Source organism: Ixodes scapularis, unplaced genomic scaffold (assembly GCF_016920785.2).
Source record: "Ixodes scapularis isolate PalLabHiFi unplaced genomic scaffold, ASM1692078v2 PGA_scaffold10__122_contigs__length_95168666, whole genome shotgun sequence".
NCBI classification, from domain to species: Eukaryota; Metazoa; Arthropoda; class Arachnida; order Ixodida; family Ixodidae; genus Ixodes; species Ixodes scapularis.
The window spans coordinates 86,664,441-86,686,135 of NW_024609836.1; the positions used below are offsets into that span (position 1 = coordinate 86,664,441).

Sequence of the window (21,695 nt, forward strand, 5' to 3'; positions counted from 1 at the left end):
ACCGCGAGCGACCTCGAAGTCGTAGTGTATCCGTGCGAAAAGAAAACGATGGAGATAACAAGATAAAAAGTTTGTTTTGCTTACAAAAAGATGGTCCCGAGAAAAAATAAAAAGTCGGAAACATAACACATGCAGTAACCCATCCAGGAATCGCGAGGTAAGCGAATTCCCCATGTCCTGGAATGTGACCGCGAAGTTTAAGGTCAAAGTCTGTCTCCGCCGCAAACCCGCTTCTTCTCCCGACACGTCAAGGCGGTTTTGCAGTGTTTAAGACACAACCAACAGGTAAATAAAGCTTTGCTGGAACGACGCACACAAACGTTTGTAGAGCGTCCCATCTCGAGCTCCGTGTTTGTGGTGCCGTCTACGCCACGCAGAAACGCCGCCTTAACCCTCGTTGATAGCACGCCGTGCACGAACGCACGGATGTATGCACCAAACGAAAAAGATGCGCAAGAGTTTGCGATTGACAAGGCGCCCGACTTGGTTCGACGCCGAAGTGTTTACCAACGCGATCGCCGGCTTTCCCAGCATCGCTCTTCGTCGCTTCTTTGGTCCGCTCGCTCGCTCGCTGGTTGTGACTGTTTTTTTTTTTTTCTATTTTCTTGTAAATTTTTTTTTTTAATTTAAACGAAGAAAACGTAGCGGTGTAACGTGCTTTCAAAGAAACAAACGTTGGAGCTGTATGCCGATCGGCGGTGTTCATGGCGCGCATGCAAGCAACTAACTTCGCGATAGTAAAACGTTCTTTCATAAGCATGCTTTGTATAAAACAATAAAACTAATTCGAGTTTCGAGTTTAATGTATCTCTTCTGCAGCTACGCTAAATACGCAAAAAAATGGCGTTTTCTTCCGATTTTTTACTTTTTGTGCTAACTCACCGAGACATGGCCCACCCCACTTTTTATGAATTTCAGGCGGCAGTAGGGTGGGCGATGACTCGGGATATTACGGTAGGTGTTCTTGGAATGGAACAAACCTCTTGTTACTTATAAAAATGACCCTAGTACTGACAAACAAAATACGAGGGCGGCGGGTCAATGCTAGAGATGTCCCAAACCTCAAAAACTTCGAGTTTGAAATGGTTCAAAATTTTCTCATTTTAGTTTTGGAGAGTTGGCAACCTTCGAACACAGCCGAGGTTAAACTATTTCGAGGTTTCTAAAATATTGTGATTGGGTTTCAATTTCTTGAAGGTTCAAATTAAAAATATTTCAAGACTTCAAATATGTATGAGGTTGAAGTTAGAAAAATGACAAGGTTTGAGATTTTTTTCAATCCAAATTTGGAAAGTGAAGTTTTCAAGCCTCTCAGAAGACATAGTTCCAGTTTCTAATAAAGTTTCTCCGAACTCGTCGTGAATTATTATGAACCAAGTTCGACCAGCACAGAATGAAAAAAAAAAAACTAATCGAATTATTACATTTTGTACTTATTTCATATGTTAATACAAAAATGACACTCCACATTCATCAATGAAAACCATAAATATGGCTTCCAGCCTATTACTGCATGAGAAGAGGGTACAAATATCACAATTAGTCGACACTAGTCCTTACCACCAATTCAGTTCGATGACTACCGCAATAATAACGGTCGCATCACACAGCAACTCATCACAGGGAAAGCTTATGCGAGTAATTATCATACATGCAGCACCTTATGAGCGAGGACAATTGCACGACTAAACATCTCACTGCACTTAACCGATATCGTAACGAAGAGATACCCCAACAAAACAGAAAACGAAAGGGCTTAGTAAGTACAACATAATCAGAGTAGGAAGTTGAAAATGTCAGCAATAGAATCTCCAGGGAGCAAAGGTAGCAGCAGCTGGTAGGAAGAGGTCATCAAGGAGGAGGTCGGTGAATGCTCTTAGCTGGCTGCCAGTTTGCTGGTGGTTCCTTTTTCACAAATCGACAACTGCTGTATAGAGAACTACCGAGACGGAGAGCTCCGAGAAAGCGATAAGGAACGAAACTACACAAAGAAAAATTGCAGTGGGCATGTCTGCGTAATTTGGAAACAATGTCAGAATGTCAGACTAACTCCAAAGGGGGAAAAAATGCAAGTAGAAACAATAAGGGGTACAATTATAGTATCATTACATAATCATCACTAGACGCGGCGCCACAAACCTTTGTGGCACGGGCTGTTGCCCCTTTGCAGGCCACTGCTCTTGAGAAAATAATTAATATTATTATTATTACTGTTATTTAAAAAGCAAACCATTGTGTTAGTATGCCATGCATAAAGGCACTTTCATCAAAACGATAACGATACTCACTGCTTCCTTCTGACAAGTAGCAGACGACCCGAAAAATCCCCAAAGCACCATTCACGACAAAGGCAGACAGGCTTTTTTTCACCCAGGCATTTCACAAGCATTCAAACCATTCAAAGTGTGTAGTCCAGCCCGGTTATATATCACACTCGGGTATTTCGAATTATTGTTTATATCAAACAGTCCAAACATCCCCTTGAAAATCACATGCAATACTATAGGAGCCTTGTCTTTTTGTATCCAACTCCCATGGCAGGGACACTCGATAAAACAAACGAAGCCTGACCGCCCTTGTTGCTTTTCCCGCGACCCGATTGCGCTGGTGGCGAGCACATCGCTAGCGTTGCGTGGCTGGCAGACCGCCAAGCCAACATGCACGTGGGAAGATACGCAGCTAAAAAGCAGTTGTAAAAGTAAAGAGAATGAACCGCATAAAAAAAAAGTGGAGGATGGCTAAGTCATGTGGAAAGGCACGCGGCGTGCGCCGCGCATAAGGGGAGCAGGGAGTGCTTGCTCTTGAACAGTATAGCCTGCGCCCTTTCCCCGAACACTGCTGATGCTGCGCGCCCCTCTAGCCCCAAAATAAAACAGCAAAAGTCTTCAGCAAGTCGAGTGTGCCGAAATTTACGGTTGTGCAACTGCACTTTGAACGCCTTATCTTTGTTTACCTTTTTTACAGCGGAGCTGTTAAGGGCTAGGTTCCCTAGGATCGTGTCCGGTACCAAACAAATGTCGACATCCGTGGCCGACACAACACTTTGCTTGCCGTTATCGCTCAAAGATGGCGGTAGATGTCCAGAGTGTTATGTTTGCCGGTTGTCTGCTTGCCGCCGTCACTCAAAGATGGCGGCAACATTTCTTCGAAGAGCGGGAACGGAACGAGCGCCGATGTGCGCAGCAGCGCGAAGGGTTTCGCAATTGGCGCGAGGCCGCTATCGCCTAAAGTTCCACTGCGTCCGACGCTTCAGATTTCCTTGTGAAAGAAGAGCAGACCGCTCGTCTGGAAAGCCACCGCGGAGAGCAGAAGCTACAGCTCCACTGCTCCTCCTTCTTCACCAGTGGAAAGGCTGAATTTTTTTTCTTTTGTCGTTACTGCTTTGCCCGTTTTTTTTTTCCTTTCTTTTTTTTTAAATTTTGTTGTTGCTTGCTTAACTTTTTTTTTATGGATGAAGATAATTTTTTTATGTCTCGCTTTTCCTTTTTTAATTTTTTTTTTTTTCTGTTTTGTCATTTATGCTGTACCAGGCGCGCGGGTAAGCACGGCGGCGGTGTTTGCGGTCTCCGCTAACGCATTTAGCGGCTTTTATATGCTCTATTTGGTAAGCTCCCGTTTGTTGCAATCTTCGGTATTAGCAGAGACGCCAGGAAATTTCAACTCGAGCTTAATTTACCATATATTTGTATATCAAATTATTGAGATTTCGAACTATATTAGATCCCCTTTCAATTCAATATATCCGGGTTTGACTGTACAACCTTTTTGCTCATACACTCTTCTGAAAAGGCAAAACTGCGAGAAACCACAGGACTATAAGAAGATAAATAACGCCAATAAGCTCAGTGCTTCTTCAGCATATGTTGATCTTGAGACTGCAACACAAATGGATGACAAACACAAAACAAAGATCTCAAGTGAGGTTCTTCTCCACCATTGAAACGGGCTCAAAATATCGGACACCAGGACATGCTTCAAAGTTCACTTCAAGAAGGCATAACCAAAAAAAAATGTGCAGTCAGTATCACTGGAGGACATTAAACTACACTTTAGCAGCTGACATCAACACATCGCTTGATACCACTTCATCCCTAGATGTGACCAGGATATCCCTAATGCATATCACTATAGGACACCGGTATATCCCTAGGTTGTTCCAGAGCCTCCGAACTTGCTTTTAGAATCCCTGTAGATGCCCAAAAATTTTACCTAACCATGTCACCATAAAACACCAAATGTGACTGGATTGCTAGAGAGCTGCCAAGACAATTTCAAGACCTGTCTAGATGCCAAAAGAATGTTATTATCCATGTCCCCATAGGACACCGCAGTATATCCCAAAATGATTGCAGAGATCCCTTAGATACTTCCAAAATCTGCCTAGATGCCACAAGAATGTTCTTAAGTCACGTCACCATAAGATACCACAATGTCCTTGGACTGCTAGAGGGCCTCCCAAGACACTTCCCAGATCTCCCCTAGATGTCAGAAGAATGTCCCTAACTCCTGTCACCATGGGACACCACAATATCCCTAGCTTGTTCCACAGCCTCCCGAGACACTTTCGAAATTCCCCTGGGTGCCACCAGAATGTCCCCAGCCTACATCGTGGCATCCCCTAGACGGCCTCTGTGTTTCCCAAGAAGAAGCAGGCGAGGGCGGTTGTCCTCAGCCAGCGGCACGTCTGGTACACCGAGATGGCCGACTGGGCGATGCAAGCCTGCATAGTCACCACCACCCTGCACCACCAGGAGGAACAGTGCCGCAGCTGGTCCGTATACACGGCACGCACGCAGCAGCGGGCCATGGTGATGAAGGAACGGGCTGCCCCTCTTGTGCCTTCAGGGTTGAGGAGAAAATGATGGACAACGTTGTTTAGAATTCTTACATGTTATCATAATTTAGTCACTTTAGTAGACGCCACTCAATATGTTCAGTTCTTAGCCTAACTTTGGCAGTTGTTTTCAGGATCATTTTCTCATGGCAAGCCCGCCGATCCTCACCGAGGCTGGTCTCGATGCCCCTGAGCAGGTCATTGGTCTTGAAGATGAAGAGCATCTGCCGGGGCACCATGTTCAGGATCTGTGTGATGAGCGACAGGTGCTGGCTCGCAAACTCACGGATGTCGTGGCCCTGCGTCAAGCAAGGGGGAAGAGAGAAAACAAACACAAATATACTCCATGAATCCACCCAGACTTTGGTGTAACTAAAGAGAAAATTCTTTCAATTCCAAACATTTCAGGACAACGACACTTGTGTTCCCATGACCCAGTAAGAGAGTGAAACAGGACAGGTGTGGTCCACAAAGAAAGCAGCAGACTTGCGTGTTCCGGGTCAGGACAAAACAAGGCTGCAGGAAAGATTTGTTCTCATAAAGCTTGGGACTCCCTTACATAAAATTGAAAGAATCAAACACGGAGGACAAGCACAGGACAACCATTTGTCCTCCGTGTTTTATTCCTTCAATTTTATGTATTCACTTTCAACCCGCTCGCCTTCACCAGGACTCCCTTATTTGAGGAAAGCTCCGATTCTGGGTTTCTCCAATTTGAAAAAAAAATTATTTGGGGATCGGTTTTGGAGGTCTATTGACCGATACTGAAAACACGAAACCCTCTAGCTGGGACCAAGTTGGATGAAGCTGACTCAATTGTGAAGAGGTTCTTTGAAAGAGAGCCAACCTCTGCCCTGGTGGCCTTCTTGCGGTCGATGCCCTGAGTGATGGAGTTCCAGGACCTGCCGGACACGATGCAGGACAGGATCTTGTGCAGGTCGCCTGAGATGCCCAGGCGGCTGCTCCAGTACCGGAGTGCCTCCAGGTCCGTGCGGATCAGGGCCAGCCACAGGTTGGCATACTGCAGCCGGAACTGGTCCGTCAGCTCCTGGGGAGAGGCCAGTCCCATCCCGATCGAAACCCAGTCTCTTAGAATTTGTTTCACGTATGTAACCATAAAAAATAATGAGTATTGTGGAACTAGCTACCGAAGTGCAGTTAAAAACAGAGGAGACCCCAGGCACACAGAAAGGTTTGCAGTCACAAAAATATACACGGAAAAGTTTTCATTGGCACTTCATAGTGACTTTTCATCAGGTTCTGTACAGTTGACTTTTTATCTATTTATTTTGAAACACTGACAACCCTTCTTAAAGTCATTACAGGTTTCTTTTTTTTTTCTTCATTTAATTGTCCAGATAAAAAGATAACAAAAAAAAAAACAAGTAGCCTCATAAAAGGCACTGTTTTATTCATATTGATAAAGATAATGTGCATCACACTGATAAAGATCATTTGCATCATTCTAGAATTATTCTAGAACTAACAACCACAGTTGGAAAATACCAGAAAGTAAGGTGGATAGGAAATAACCACACAGATATAAGTTGACTTAGCAAAAAATGTTTTTAACATATTTCACACAATGTTGCCAAGGGAAGAGAAAAATTAGGTATACAAGCGCTCCAAAATATGAAGAAAGGATTAGAGGAAATCTAAAATAAGAATGTCTTGGGGAACAAAGTAGTAGCTGGCGGTGCTCATAAACAAATAAAAAAAAATTAAATATTGAAAAAGAAAAATAATCATTCGATTCGGTCTGTAGTTAAAGAACTCGAAAAACCCTCGATGAATGTAAGCTCAATCGAACTACCAGGAGAATTAAAAAAATGGCGCCAAATGTTTGAGTCCGAGCGTGCACGCCGCTCTTCCGCCTGCCACCCGTCGACTAAAAATACGATGGCACCCACCAACTGTTCTATGAAATTGGTTTGTTTTATGTTGCACAGAATTATTTGGGGCCATACTGTCTTCTGTTAACTTTCATGAGCCTCTGTATTTCAGCAGACACTCTTGTTTGTTTTATCCCGGTCAACGGAAGGAAGTGTTTCTTTTTACCAGCACGCAAGTGTCTTTTAATAATGTTTCACCAAATATGTCTTTCGATGCTTTTACACATATTATGCATATTTTAAACGCGAGCTCGGAAATATTGATTTACTTGTCGTAACCACATTGTTTTCCTATATTGAGACTTTGGTCGTTGTGAGGAACGGAATAATAAAGCGTCACTATCGTCATATCGCCGAGACTCAACCGTGCCGAAATGTTGGATCTGCCCACCCAAGCTTTCCAGGGTATTCCCTCTGAAAGTCATCCCAACCATCTTCGATTTTCTTCATAATATTCCCCAGGCAAGCAAAGGGACTCACGGTGTAGAGGCCGTGGTCGAGCAGCACCAGGCTGGCTCCCTTGGGGCTGTTGCGCACCAGGAGGTTGCCCGGGTGCGGGTCGCAGTGCACGTAGCCTTGCACAAAGATCATCTCGCTGTACAGCTGCCCAAGCCGGTCGGACACCTGCCGAGAAAACCCCGAAGGATGCTTCACACACTTGCTTACGGCAGAGTTACCTTAGAACCTCTTAAAACTTGAAGGATGCTTAATTCCGGCCTTTTTCTGATCTACCCAAACAAATTGAATTTCCTGAATACCCGGACTTTAGTCTTTACGGTGTGATATTTATTTTCCCGAAATTCAAAATAGCAAGTGAGAAAACCGTAGATGAAGATGATGCCGAAGCCAACATTCAAATATCCACGCGCTCTCCAGTGGTGCGACGTCACAAATGGCGCAGACTTTCAGGTCCTGCAGGTAGTCTTAAACAGAGTATGTCGGCCGTTTTTTGCATAGTTCTCAGTGAATCAGTTTCCAAGCATTCTTCTCCCATCATCAAACGTCTAGCAATCAGTTGGGAGCATGGTTTACTGCCCACTTTGTACCAGTTCTGTCGTCACACTTCAGCGAGGCCAGTAGGGGCTCTCAAATCGAGAAACACAATGACAACGGAATTGGAAAATTCAATAACTTCACAAAGTGTTTTTTTTTTTTTTCACACAATACTTAGAAAACTGGTACAGACGTGTCTATCGGAGTGTTGAGCCAATTTTGAGGCAAATCAGCGACCATGAAAAAAATCGCTGGAGTACCCCTAAAGCTTTGCCTTTAAGAGTGGAACGCGACAGCGTTATCGGGCCCCGCCTTCTCATTCGCTTCTCATGCTCTTCTTGGCAGTGAGCAGGAAGTGCGGCAGACATGGCAGAGTCAGCAGCGTGTCTGGCTCGCAACAGAGGGGTCGTGGATTCAAATTCCACCTAAAATTCTTCAAATTTTTCTTTAAGGGGAGACACTGCCCAGAAAAAAAAATTTCTGCAAAAAAAGTTGATTATGAAAAATGACATCTTTACATCCACCAACATTTAGAGAGTACAGTAAAACCTCGTTATAAAGAAGTTGAAGGAGTGGTCGTAATTACTTTGTTATAACCATTCGTTTGTTATAGCCAATGTCCATTTCTTCCAACTATTCAAGCAAGGGGAATTATGATTGCTTTGTTATATCCATTTGTTTGTTATATCCCATTTTGTTATAACGAGGTTTTACTGTATTCCCAAAACGTTTCATTAATTTTCACTGTATAGTTAATTTTTTATAAATTATTTTCTGTCCACCAAAGCTATAGAAAAGGTAGGGTTTGGAGCACTTCGAACACATTTTTCTCTGTTCCACTTTTTGGTATAAATTCCATTTTAGTCAATCTATCGTTTGATAATGGCAAAACAGGGAAAGCTCATTCTTCCCTTTTCCTGACTGAAATTTAATAAGGAGTGCGGCTATGGAAATTTTTTGTCACTTTATGGATGTCTTTTGTAAAAAATGTTGACATTTTGTCGAAGGCACAGAAGACCAAAAAGTTGACCAATTTTGCAGAAGAGAAAATTTATAGAAATGAATTACTTTTTAGAAAAAATGTTCCATAGCCGCACCCTCTAGGCATTCTGCTACATATCTAGCAAATAAAAATCTTTAAAATCGCAATAGTTTTCTAACGATAGATTAACTAAACAATGTAGGCGTGTTGCTGATAGAAGCTACTCTAATTTCCTTCTCATATAACCGACAGACCTGAAATTTTGTTAGGCAGCCTCTAGCATGACCACCAGCCTACCCTGTAAATTTCATTAATTTTAAGACAAGGGTTCAAAAGTTGACCCCCCTAGGGGGTGAGCCCCTTAAGGCAAATGAATGACTTTATAAAGTGAAATCATTTGAGACATGTGGCGACTTTTAGTTCACATTACGTGTCACGTTTTTTAATCACTTTTATTTTAAGCGTGGTGTCACATTTCATGTGAGCATTGTGGCTTGTTTGAAATTCCCACGCGAGGTCATGTGGCTGTGACGTCACGACCCTATTGCCCAATCAGGATTTTCTTGTCACGCCACCGACGCCGGCTTCTCTGCCACGCCATTGAGGCCGGCTTTTCTGGGACATGAGTTTTTAACGCTACCGCGTTAAAATGTCTTGCAACTACAGAACACGCTGGCGCCATCTACCGAGTAGCCATCGAACACTCATCATTTCTGCACTACTCTTCTCACTCATTAAGCTTTCTTTAGTGGCTAAAAAAAAATTGACGATGTTATAAACAACTATTTCTTGTAGATAGTACTATGTGCATTTGATCTCAAAAATATTATGCAAAACCTTCGCTCTAGTGAAATGCAGTTCCAGGGCTACCCCATAGGTGGCTCCAGCGTTTGTCGCAAGAGATCGCAGGAACTTGGTCAAGGAAATGCAAGTTTGAAGTTTATTTGGTTTCTCGTGGGCATGAGAATGCACATGACAAACCAAATAAACTTCAAACTTCTCACAGTTCATAACAGCACAACTTCCGTTAGTTTCCATATATACGTAAAGAAAGTAAACAAATTATCTCAATAGCAGCAAACATGCATACTTTTTACACCGTGTGCTAACCAGCCTTGATGCTCAGAAACGTAGACAGCAATCGGAAACTACTTGCCAATTCAATAGTCCACATGCCGTGTACAATTGTCTGCAATGAAAAGTTTTAACTGACCGAGTGATTTATCAGACTTGACCGGCAGCAGCTAAACCTATGATCACCAGGAAGCCTCATATTTCCAGATGAAAGCAGAAAAGGTTGTTTTTGGTAAAACATAAAAAAAATGCTCGAAGTGCAGGCGAGCTGGTGTACATTGAACATGATGGAAAACCCTGACCCTAGTTAAAAATAATCAAAACAATAAGGAAGATTTGATTTGTGCTTCCTCCCCCTTTCTTTCTTTCTGTCTCGCTTATTGCAATCACACTTTTCCACCCAAGTCTCAAGGTTTATAATCATGTTTGTTCTTGGTGAAATTCTGTTCATTGTGCTAGCATTAGAAGAACACATAGCTGTTTCTTTTAGTTAAAACTGCACATTTCCCATAACCTTTTCCAGGCTATTATTAATATTATATACGTAGGGAGTGTTCTTCCACGTTTGCTTAAATATGTAATTGATTTCACGACACTCCTGCAATGACCCAATGTGCAGTGGCGTAGCCAGGAATATTTTATTTTAGGCAAGGGGGGGGGGGGGGGTGGCTGAGTGTAATTTGGGGTGAGGGGGGGGGGTCTAAATGGCATGCATATATTATGGGGTCGGGTGGATTTTCACGAGGGGGGGGGGGGGGGGGGGGGCTGGAGCTGCTCCCTCCGACTACACCACTGCCAACATGTGGGTCATAGTATTTTCAAATAAATCACTAAACAATTGGTAAAAGGTTGCAATCCACAACTTTCTGTTCTAGATGCCCCACCTCCTTGCCTCGATTTCAGTGCAACTAAGTGAAGCTGGTGATAAGCCAAAGTGAGAAACTTCACGAGGAGAGAAACTTTGCACTGGTCTGAGCACGTGCGACCGCAAGTACATAACATATGTGACAAGACGTAACAATGAGCACGGTGACTGTCAGCCGTCAATGCTGGAGTGGATGCTGAAGTATTGGGTCATTGACCTGTGAAGTCATTTAATATAGCCCCACATTAGAATTTGTAGCTGAGGGACCCTTGCCCCTTCTTGGTGCTGATGCAGTAGGGCAGTTTGAAAGTCTTTAGACTTTGCTAAAATTAAAGCATAGACATAGGAGAGAATAGGTTAGCAGACGCTTTGGGTACTTGAGGAACAAAAGCCCAAGTACCTATTCTGCAAACCGTGTGTTTTCAAACTGGGAACCCAAAGCACCCTTGTTTGTTCCCCGAGTTCGCATAATCCCTGACCACCCTTAAATAAAGCTTTTCTCCACCCTTTCAGCAGATCTGAGCCAGTTGTGGATGCATAACTGAGCCAAACATTCTTTACAGGGTTTGAATGCTTGTGCACTGCTTCGTTGCACCCTATCTGCCTTGGCTTCCATCCAAGGCAGATAGGGCGTTCCTCAAAATGAAAAAGCTTGAAGCTTTCAATCAGACATCGAGAAAATCCATGGAGATTCTGCAAAGTAAATTAGGCAAATTTTCGGAATCCAGAGGTCCGACGGCCAGTTTCTGACCGGGCCCAAGAGCCGCTGTCGAAATAACCTCCGTGCGGGGGATTACCTCGGTGGCCGAGATGCCGTTGTCCGTCAGGTACTTCTTGTCGTTCACGTGGCCCCCTTCGCAGAAGTCCATGGTGAGCACACGCTTCGTGGTGAGGCCCCAGTGAATGCCCGGCACCTGCCGAGCAAATCCAAGCATCAGTGCGGCCAAGCATTTGCAATATGCAGATGATAACTACAGTCACTGACAAGGTGACTGACAAGGCATAGTGCAGTTCTTTGAGCCAAGGTATGGTTCTTGTCTGGCAATTTAGGGCCTTTAAAGTCCGTCTATATTGGTCCTAATTCGCTAGACGAGGAAGAAAGTTAGGTTTCACTGCTGCTAGTTTGGCTGCCATCTGGCATCTTCAAACCTAAATCGTCAAACAAGCTCCAGACAATTAGACTTCACTTCACGTCGCTCACTTTTTAAGATTATCACCAAACAATTAAGTGCCTGAATTAGGATTTCTTGCTGGTTCATACGTGGCATCCTTGGCTTGAGACTGACAGTTTGGTAATTACCGTAAAATCCCGTAAGGATGCCCGCCCGAAATGGAGATAAATGATGAAAAAATATGGGATGGGCTATCTCTGGGATTGCGACGGCGAAAGTTTATAAAATATTAGTAATAAATACCGGGGCACCCGCTGCAAACCACTCGACACGGGAACTTGTACCGCAGATTGCGGACACTGTTAATTTGCGTTTCACGGTGCGATAAACACGCGGGAATTTGCTACTCTCTCTTGCATCACGGGAAAGTATACCACGAATTGCGAACGCAGCATATTCGAGATTCATGGTGCAATAAACACGCGGAAGCTCCCTGCAAACTTGAATGTCACGGAACGGATATCGCAGATTACGAATGCAGAAAATTCGCACTTCACGACGAAATATATGTGCGGGGACAACTCTCGTGTCGCGGGAACCGATATTGTTGGCGCAGATTGCGAACCAAAACGTGGGAACCCGCTACGAACCTGCCTGTCACAAGTACGGGAATCAGACAATGTCGGGGGACGGCGTTTTTAAGGAATTTTAAGGTATGTGGCGAGGCAGAGAAAGGTCATGGAAACGACAAAATAATGTACAGTTGAACCCGCTAATTATTTTGTTAAATCGAGAACTTTGCAGAATCGAGAAAGTAATTCTTCCAGCATATGTTGCGCAAGGAATCCGAATTCGTTTGTTAAATCGGGCAATGCGTAAAATCGGGTTTCGTAAAATCAAGGTTCTACTGTACTCTGGCACTAGCTATCGCCTTGGGCAAGCAATCAAAGCACCTCATCTGCATGTCTCAATCTCAGTTTGCTGAAGACAAAAAATGGGCATGATTTATAGCATTATTATTCTATGCGCGGGCGAGAATACAATGTTTTCCAGGTCGAGCAACCTTCTTACAAAAGGTCATCTAGAATGACTCAATAAAAAAAAAAAAACTTTTTCCCAGAAAGCTTACGATACACTGAAATTGAAAGAGTGAAACTCAGAGGCACTAGGCAGAAAGCATTCAATGGCAGAAATTCATATTTATCGGGAAACAAAAAGAGATCCTCGAGAGTGTGGGGGAATAAGAAAAAAAAAAGTTCCACTTACTGCAGAAGCCGCACTTAAACGTTTCCACCTACCAGAAGATGAGAAGACCGCACTAAAGTAAAGAAAAAAAGTTTTTCGTAAATTTCTAAGTTACGTACCTAGGAAGTTACATTTAGCGGGAGTTAGGTACAAACTATGTCTCGCACAAACACCATTTCGAGAGACTACGGTAGTTTCTCCCCCGCACGTAAAGACACGCCAAACTGACCTCGGAAGGCACTCGCGCCCGAAGAGAAATGGTGTACGCACCACGAGCCAGTCGAAGTGCGAGAACATGCGACGCACACGCTCCTGGTTGTGCGCCTCGTTGACAAAGTTGAGCTCCAGCGGAAGGTTGCGCTTGGTCTCCTCGGCGAGCCACATGAGCGAGAACTCGGGGAAGAGCTTGGCCACTATGTTCACCAGCAGCTGGGGGGGAAGCCACAGTCAGACATCTCAGGCATCGCACAAAAGAAGCGGCGTTCACTGCAGAGGCAGTGACAAAGTTATCTGTAGAAACGCCTCGCGCAGGTTTGCATATATACCTGACTGCAGATAGTCCATAATGTCGTGCAAAGAAGTCTGCGGACTGTCTTTTGGATTGACAGCGTGACCGCGACCTTACCGTTACTTCCGGGGAAGGCCCCAACAATTCTTCCTAAATTCTTGCAGAAGGTACAAATCAGTTCCTAGGATTCTGTAGTCGAAGCTTATTCTTTTTCGAAGATTTCTTTTGCATCTATGTTCAGCGTTGGACAAATAATCGTCGATCGAAGACCAGACAAGGGTGTGGAATTCCCGAACCTCCGGGAATGGTGTGCTCGAACGACTTGAAAAACATCCCAGCACCGGCGAGAAAATCGTGCGAGGGTTCCAGAAAAGAGAAGCAGTCTCGCGGACAGGTCGGCGAGACAACATGTAGGTAAAGGTTCCTTCCAGCGAAGCTCGCCTTTTTCATCTTCGAGGGAAGATCTGGTGTTTTCGATTTTCCTCCATTCCGATAAAGCCGTCCCGGAGGTAACTACTTTTACAGGTTCGTCGGTGGACTGCGTATAGTGATTGTGAAGCTATCACGAGAGCTGTCCAGTCTTGAACATCTTGTATGCAGTTGTAAATGAATCGAACAAATGCCACTGCGTACATATAACGGTCTTTTAAATGCTCAAAAAACTTTAAAAAAATGCGAGCGGCTTAATGCGATCGCAGCAATAGGTGGCCAAGCTTTAAGCGATAAAGTTTGCCACTGTAACGGCAACACGGCACAGACCAGCCTCTTTGAATGACTTATAGGTCTGTCCGGATATATATGGTAGACAGTGGGAGCAACCAATCTCAAAATGAACTACCTAATTGAACAGTGCTATACGACCACTAACCCCGGGCCTCCAACGTGAGCCACGAAGTAATACGATTACACGAGTGTAGCTAGACTGCAACGTAAATTATGTCGCAAATGATTTACGGTGGCTTTGCACAGCATGACACACTTACCTGACAGCCCGTCTACGACGCCAATGGTGCGCTGTGCCAACAGTTATCATACATGCATGCAAGCTTTCAAAATGCCATGCCGGGATCAGTTTCGACGCATAAGTGGAACAGGATGCTAGACACATCGATCGGAGACGTAATGACTGCGCTTGCAATTAGTCACTCCCGTCTTTACCCCGCGGCGCAGAGAGGGGGGTCTGACCTCCATGGTTGCCATGTCGACCACCGAGTTTCCCAGCACGCTGGGGTGCTGCACCTTGACCGCCACCGTCTCCCCAGAGTGCAGGGTCGCCCTGTGCACCTGGGCCAGGGAGGCCGCCCCAATCGGCCGCTCCGAGAAGCTGGCAAAGATTTCCTCAGGCTGCACACAAGGACAAGGTAATTCAACTCAATTCAATGGACCATTTTAGAAGGTTCTGGCATGAAAGTCTGCGCACGTGCGAGTGTGGGCACTCCCTAGACCGAGGAAACAAGACCCTCTCTATTGAGTTGCACTTAGTAATCTTTTTGCCCCCAACTTCCTTCTAAGATGCTCCTTCCCTCTCCTTCCCAATATCCGCATCCTTTCGTCCTTTGAGTCCTCTCACCTCATCTTCTGCAAGGCAGTGCCAATTATTTCTGAAATGGTGGATTCATCTATTACCGGTAAGGTGCACCTAGACGATGTAGCCGAAAGAGCAGATGGACCCATAACCAGTCGGCCAGTTTGGGTCCATTAAAATTGTTCACACAAGGTACAAGTCAGCGATGGAGGTTATAAAAAAACTAGATGGAAATTCTACAAAACAAAAAATATATGATACTTACACTTACCTTCTGTAGGTATAATTAAGCTATTTGATTCTCTTAAGCTGTTCTAAATTCCTTAAAAGCACTAAAATGTACTCCTCTATAATTTTGCCAAAGCTGTTTCAGCAATCTTTAGACATTTCATTTTTATGTGATGACTGAAAGGTGAAAAGGGTGGTGCCTCTACGTAAGGGCGGGCCTCAGCATTCACCCAATAACTTACGTCCATTATCTTTAATGAGCGTTCCCTGCAAAATTTTAGAGCATATTATTTGCTCGAATCTTGCCAACTTCCTTGACTAAAACATCCTCCTTAACCAATGTCAGCGTGGCTTTCGGAAATCGTTCTCTCGCGAAACACAACTTTTATCTTTCACTCAATCTGCATACGATTTTGGACTGTGGGTCACAGGTGGACTGCATATTCCTTGATTTTTCTAAAGCTTTCGATAAAGTTAGTCATCAATTATTGCTTTTCACACTAAGTAAACTTACTACTGTAAAGACTGATTATAACAAAGTCGCTTATAACGAAATAGCGGCTACAGCGAAGCGATCACGATCTCCCATTCCCTTTTGCACTTCGTTAACCAAAGTTGGTTATAACGAAATAGCGGATAAAGCAAAGTGATTTCCAATTCCCGTTGACTTCGTTATAACCGGTCTCGACAATATTGACTCAAACACACTTAACTGGATTGAGTGTTTTTTGCATCATCGCTCACAATTTGTAATAGTCAATGGTTCTAAATCTTATTTAACCCCCATTAACTTGGACGTTCCACAAAGCTCAGTTCTAGGCCCATTGCTCTTTCTCATAGATATTAATGATCCGCCAGCCTGCATCTCTTCCTCTGTTTATTTGCCAATGATTGTATAGTTTACCGAGAAGTATTAATCGATAATGACATCAGCCTTTCGCAGTGTGATCTAATCTCAATAGATAACTGGTGCCGCACATGGATAATGGAACTAAACATTACTAAGTGCAAATCAATGCGCAGATCAAGTCGTAACACAGTTTCGCCTGTTTACTGCCTTAACACCATGCAATTAGAATCCGTGCAAATGTATAAGCACCTTGGTCTTCATACAATGTCCGACTTGTCTCTCAGAAATAAATAGCGCAAAGGTCAACTACAAACTGACCTTTGCACTATTTATTTCTAAAATGCATATCCAACTAACCCACCTTAATATTTTAGTCCTACTTGTCATGGAACATTCATAAAGTGCACAGTGAAAGCTGAGCATCCGTTTAGCATTGTTACCAATGCTAACCGGATGCTCAGCTTTCTAAGAATAAATTTTCGGTTCTGTTCCCTTGTTCCCTCAAGCTCCTTCTCTATAAATTACTGGTTCGATCGAAGCTTGAATACGCAACCTCCATCTGGGACCCTGGCAGGGAGTACCTCATTCAATCATTAGAATCGATTCAAAACAAATCTGCACATTTTATTCTTTCTAAATATCATCGCGCTTCTAGTGTAACCTCTATGAAGCTATCCTTATCCTTGCCTAATCTTGCTTTACGCAGACAATTACATTATGCAGACTAACAACCCCGTCATATATTTCCCGTCAATTAGACCATCAACATAATGTTGGTGTCCTGCCTTGCAACACAAATGCATTTTTTGATTCGTTCATCCCTCGCACTGCTGTGGAACGGAACCACCTTCCTCACCATATGGCAACCTTACCTGATCCAATTGGTTTAAAAAATGCCCAGTCTTTCTTGATGTTTTCTGACCTTTCGTTTGTTTATCTGTTTATTACCCCCCCCTGTAATGTCTTTTGACCCTGAGGGTTTGTAAATAAATAAATAAATAAATTGCAGGAGCCACGGAATTTCAAAACCGAAAGGTAGTGCTTTGGTTATTGGCTAAAATCATGCGAACATGGAAGTGGAAGAGCAATCCATATTTTTGTGCCACGTTTTGAGTGCGCTTCAAAATTCGAACAGCAGACGCAAGTTGGTAACCGAATGACCTTCTTCTTTTATGAACCTTTCGAGCGGTGCAGAAGCGTACGAGCTTTGTGAACAATAATGCTTGGCTCACATCTGTTAGGATCTGAGACAATACTCTACGTCACGACCAGGACAGTAAAAGAACCCTCGAGCGTGCCTTGGGGAACCCTTGGGAACCCAGTTTGAGAACCGCTGCACGGCCCTACCCATTTTCTTTCGGCGACGTCCGAAAGGAAAGGGGGCAGGAACGCACCTCTGCCTTGAGGTCCTCCCTGAGCACCTGCTGGATGCTGGAGAGGGGCGAGGCAGGGGCCTCGCTGTGCAAAACGCTCAGTGTGCGGACATACTCGTCGGGTAGCAGGTAGTCAAGGGCCCCCACGTGCTGGCCCACCTTGATGAAGGCCCCGCCGTTCACGCAGCACAGCCGCAGTAGCCGCCGAGCAGACCGCAGGTGCGCCTGCACGGCAAGACGCACGCCCAAAGCTCGAGCTATCTCCGCCACCTGGTTTGAACTCGGCCTCAAAAGCCACACCTGGGAGTTTTACGTGCCGAACCAACCAAGGGCATGCTCCGGCAAAGCGTTCCTTTCGACCACCCGAGGATCCTTTGACATGCAACCGAAATCACAGTACACAATTCTAAAGCGCATTGTTTCTCTTAGTAAAATTTACCTCAAAACTGCCAGCGCATAGAATCGAAAACGAAACCAAAATTGGCGGCATGTACCTCGGATATAAAACCTGGGTGCACGCCGGGGTAAATACTTTAAAGCCGCGGAACTGAAATTTATAAATTGGTTGGAGAAAGGAAAGAGAGGTAGCACGAAGAAGCACTTACGGCAGATCTCGCGTGAGCATACTCTTCAGAATCTTTGGCCATTCCCAGGGTGGCAAGTTTGTAGTCAAAGGCTATCCTGGACACCTGGGTCAGAAAGGAAAAACATGCCCACACATTTAGAATAATAGATTCATATATTTGTCGTTGATTCACATCACAAATTCACGACGAAACAGTCCAATTAGTGCATTCCAATCACGTCTGGTGAACGTCAACTGAACCACACAGCATTTGAAAAACAAAATGTGAAATAGCGCCATTTGTGTTCAGTTCAAGTTCTACAGGGAGTTTTGTCAGGTTTCCTATATGAAAAAGATTTCTGGATTACTAAAAGACGCAACGAATGCTAAAAGACCGTTCACACTGGCATTTGCTTAGGACTGAGCTCATGTGATCTCTTACAAAAAGAGAATACTGGCACGATTCATGAGGTGACCCTCATGTCAACAGAGAGAAGGTTATGTGCTATTTGCAAGAATGTATGTTGTATCTGCGAGAGTCGTTCATAACTAGAGTTCCCCGTTTTTCGGATAAATCCGACCAACACTCACCAGTAAAATTTTTGACAACTCGGATTTATCCACAAAACTCTGAATTTCGAGGTCATGATGGCAAAATAAAAAACCAAAGAAGACATTATTTTACGAATTAATTTTGTCAGGGCATGGAGCTAGTGGCCCTGAAAAAAAAACCAAGTCAGTATTTTTTTTCCCTTGGACTATTGACGAAAGGGAGTTTCCCCGCTTATTGTATCAAGGATAGTTCAAAAGGGGAGTTTCACGCTTATCTCGTCAAGGATAGCTCAAAAGGGAGTTTCCCGCTTATCTCCCCAAGGATAGCTCAAAAGGGAGTTTCCCGCTTATCTAATCAAGGATGGGCCAAATTCTAGCAAAAAAGCATTTAAATACAAATACACAATAGTTAGACAAAAATGTATTTAATTATAAATTCAATTACACTTCTTCGAAAAGTATTGAAATACAAGGTACACATACCTACAACAAGGGTATTTGATAATCTTAATATAATTTAACAAATGCAATATGTTCTCATATCTAACATATTAGACCCAGGTAAAAAAAAGAACATGACCAAGTAAACAATAGAGTCTATACAGTATACTAAAAATAAAGAGCTTAAAGGGGCGGTGCAACAATATTCAATTAAAATGTTTTTCACTTTACACCGGCTTACTGGGACTAGTGGGACCCAAGTGTACTCGCCCGCAATGCCACTGGCCAAGAAACCCCTTTGTAGCGGGGTCATTTCAAGAACAAAAGTGAGCGTTTTCATTAAGTCTCTCCTTCGCAAAACTTGATGACGTAGCTGGGCGGTCGCAGTACCACCCAGTGACCATATTTGAATGCGGCTCATAGATTGGACCCGATTCAGGTAATGGCATTCGGATAATAGCCTGTGTCCAATCGCTGCAATGACGACAATAGCCAAAGCCTAACAATGTTTGAAGCTTGGCGCACGTCCTGTGCCTTGCCAACCCCAGCGCGTGGCCATGATCAACGTTGGCGGAATATAATAGACTCCAGATCACGTGACCGCTTGTTCTGGCTGTAAATTAAGAAAATGAACGCTGCTCATTTTTTTTTTTTCTGCAAATATGATTGCAAAAGGTGAAAAACAGGTGTTCCATGAGTAATTAACGTCAGGGATCCGTTCTAAGCGGTATTTGCGCAAAGTAAAAAAATCGTTGCTTTGCCCCTTTAAAAAGAATGTTGCAGCTTTAGAAATAGAATTTGTTCCCCATGACTTTATAGGCGGGTGCAACACAAGGAAAAATAATAAAGTTAGCGTGAGAATAATTTCAAAGGCTGAATCTATGCATCGAAACCTTTTCGAACGTGTCATGAATGTAGCGTGTTTAAAAACCTAAATCACACAACCAAGAACTCCAATAATTGTGCTTATCCTTCCATTTCTTGTTCTTCTGTTCCTTTCTTTTTATGCTTATTATAAGCAAAGTGCAGCCTGTTTGATGCTCTTTGGACATGACTCACATCGCAAAGAGAGTCTGCTATCGCATTTGATTGAGAAGAACAGTGACCAAAATCGTGTTTGGGGACATATTTAAGGTACGCAATTCTGAGTATTTAAATGGCCCGTTCAACACGTTGAGGCTCGTTGTAGGCAAATTGGTGACTCAACAACTGGATACAGTGGATAATTCGTCATAGGGCAACCGGTCACTAGGCGGATTCGGTACAAGCATGTGAGGGCGTACAGACGGCACTTGCATTACCTCGACACTACATGGGCACGCCACACAAATATATTCCCCAATATGTAATCAAATATGAAATATAAAACAGTGTTTCAAATACTTGTATTTTAAATACTGCCCATCCCTGGTTCAGCACAACGAGCCAATGTACTTCTGGACAACGACAAAAGCCATTGTTTCGGTTTCTCTTTTGGACCATACTATTTGCGCTTCTTAGGTGGTGTCATGTTTTTATCGCAGTGAAAGATGCAAATTTGTGGATTTCATATGGTGGAAATGTCAGCTGAAGGTTCTATGGGTCCAAGAGTTTGGTTATTTCAAAGTACCAACATTTACTGAAGTTACGCTTCTTTTCAAGATTTGTCGTGGGAGAATTAGTGCTGACAATCACAAGGGTGCCAATGCCAAATGCAGCTGCAAACATATAATTCAATATTGGCGATTTTTTTTTATAAATTTAAGGCATGTTTTTCTCCGAATTATTTATTTTTATTTAAAAAAAAATAAAAACCAAGTAAAATTAAACTCTGAATTTTTAAGTATTGGGAACCTAGCAAAAATAAACTCCGATAAACCCCAAATTTCCAGCAAAGAATGAACTTAAAAAACACCTTTTGAATTTCACAAGAAATAAACTAAAAAAACTTGGAACCCTATCAATAACGTTGTCAAAAGTTTTGCAAGCGAAAAAAATAAAATAAAATACAAAATAAAAATGTACTACAAGTGTTACCCTGTAGATAGCGCCAGTATGTCGTCTCGTGGTAAGAGATTTTAGGAAGGTTTAAGGCACATGGTTGTAAGCAGTGACAAGGGCATGAACCTGCCTCCAGTCTTCGAGGGTGGAGAGGCCTTTTTGGTACTCTGTACTTTCCTTCCTTTCTTACCACCGACGAGAAACACGGAAAAGCAGGTTGGTGGCCACTCACGGTGATGGCCGCTCGGCCGAACCTCACAACGCCGATGTTGGACACGTGCCACTGGTTGTTCTGCAGCGCAAGGTAGGTGACGCCGATGGTGCCAGCCACCGCGCCGGCCTGCACCGTGCGGCGCAGCATGGTTTTCTCCCCTTTCGCCTCTCGCTGCGAGCATGCACCTCAGTCGACGTGACGAAGCAAATTAGTTGGCTGCAAACAAACACACACCACACACTTTTCACAATCCATTCGTCAGAACCATGGTGTCCATCTAATTGCTTCTCTCAAATTCACAAACTTTTCCAGGTTGTACCCGAACATCTCGAACGAGATTTCCCAACCACCGCAAAAGGAGACAATGCAGAGGAAAGAGATGCAGCGGCCGTTTGGGCCGTGCCTGCTTGTCATGCCTCGGGCAAGCGTCGCTTCGATGCGTGTTACTGCGCCGCGCTCCGA

At 43.8% G+C, this 21,695-nt stretch overlaps 1 protein-coding gene across 2 annotated transcripts; it reads right to left on the reverse strand.

Annotated features, from left to right (window-relative positions):
- Positions 1-1,408: 1,408 nt before the first annotated feature.
- LOC8025514 (aarF domain-containing protein kinase 1) lies at positions 1,409-21,531 on the reverse strand. Of its 2 annotated transcripts, none has more exons than XM_042288721.1 (10): positions 21,252-21,531; positions 18,087-18,170; positions 17,503-17,706; positions 14,691-14,849; positions 13,268-13,426; positions 11,438-11,554; positions 7,207-7,350; positions 5,682-5,855; positions 5,004-5,133; positions 1,409-4,839 (listed from the first exon to the last, which is right to left on the reverse strand). In XM_042288721.1, exons 1-10 carry the CDS (start codon positions 21,378-21,380, stop codon positions 4,619-4,621), a joined length of 1,521 nt encoding a protein of 506 aa, XP_042144655.1. In that variant the 5' UTR covers positions 21,381-21,531; the 3' UTR covers positions 1,409-4,618. The 2 variants fall into 2 exon arrangements, with proteins under 2 accessions (XP_042144655.1, XP_029835113.3); XM_029979253.4 differs by having other exon boundaries at positions 5,682-5,882; positions 21,252-21,530.
- Positions 21,532-21,695: the final 164 nt, after the last annotated feature.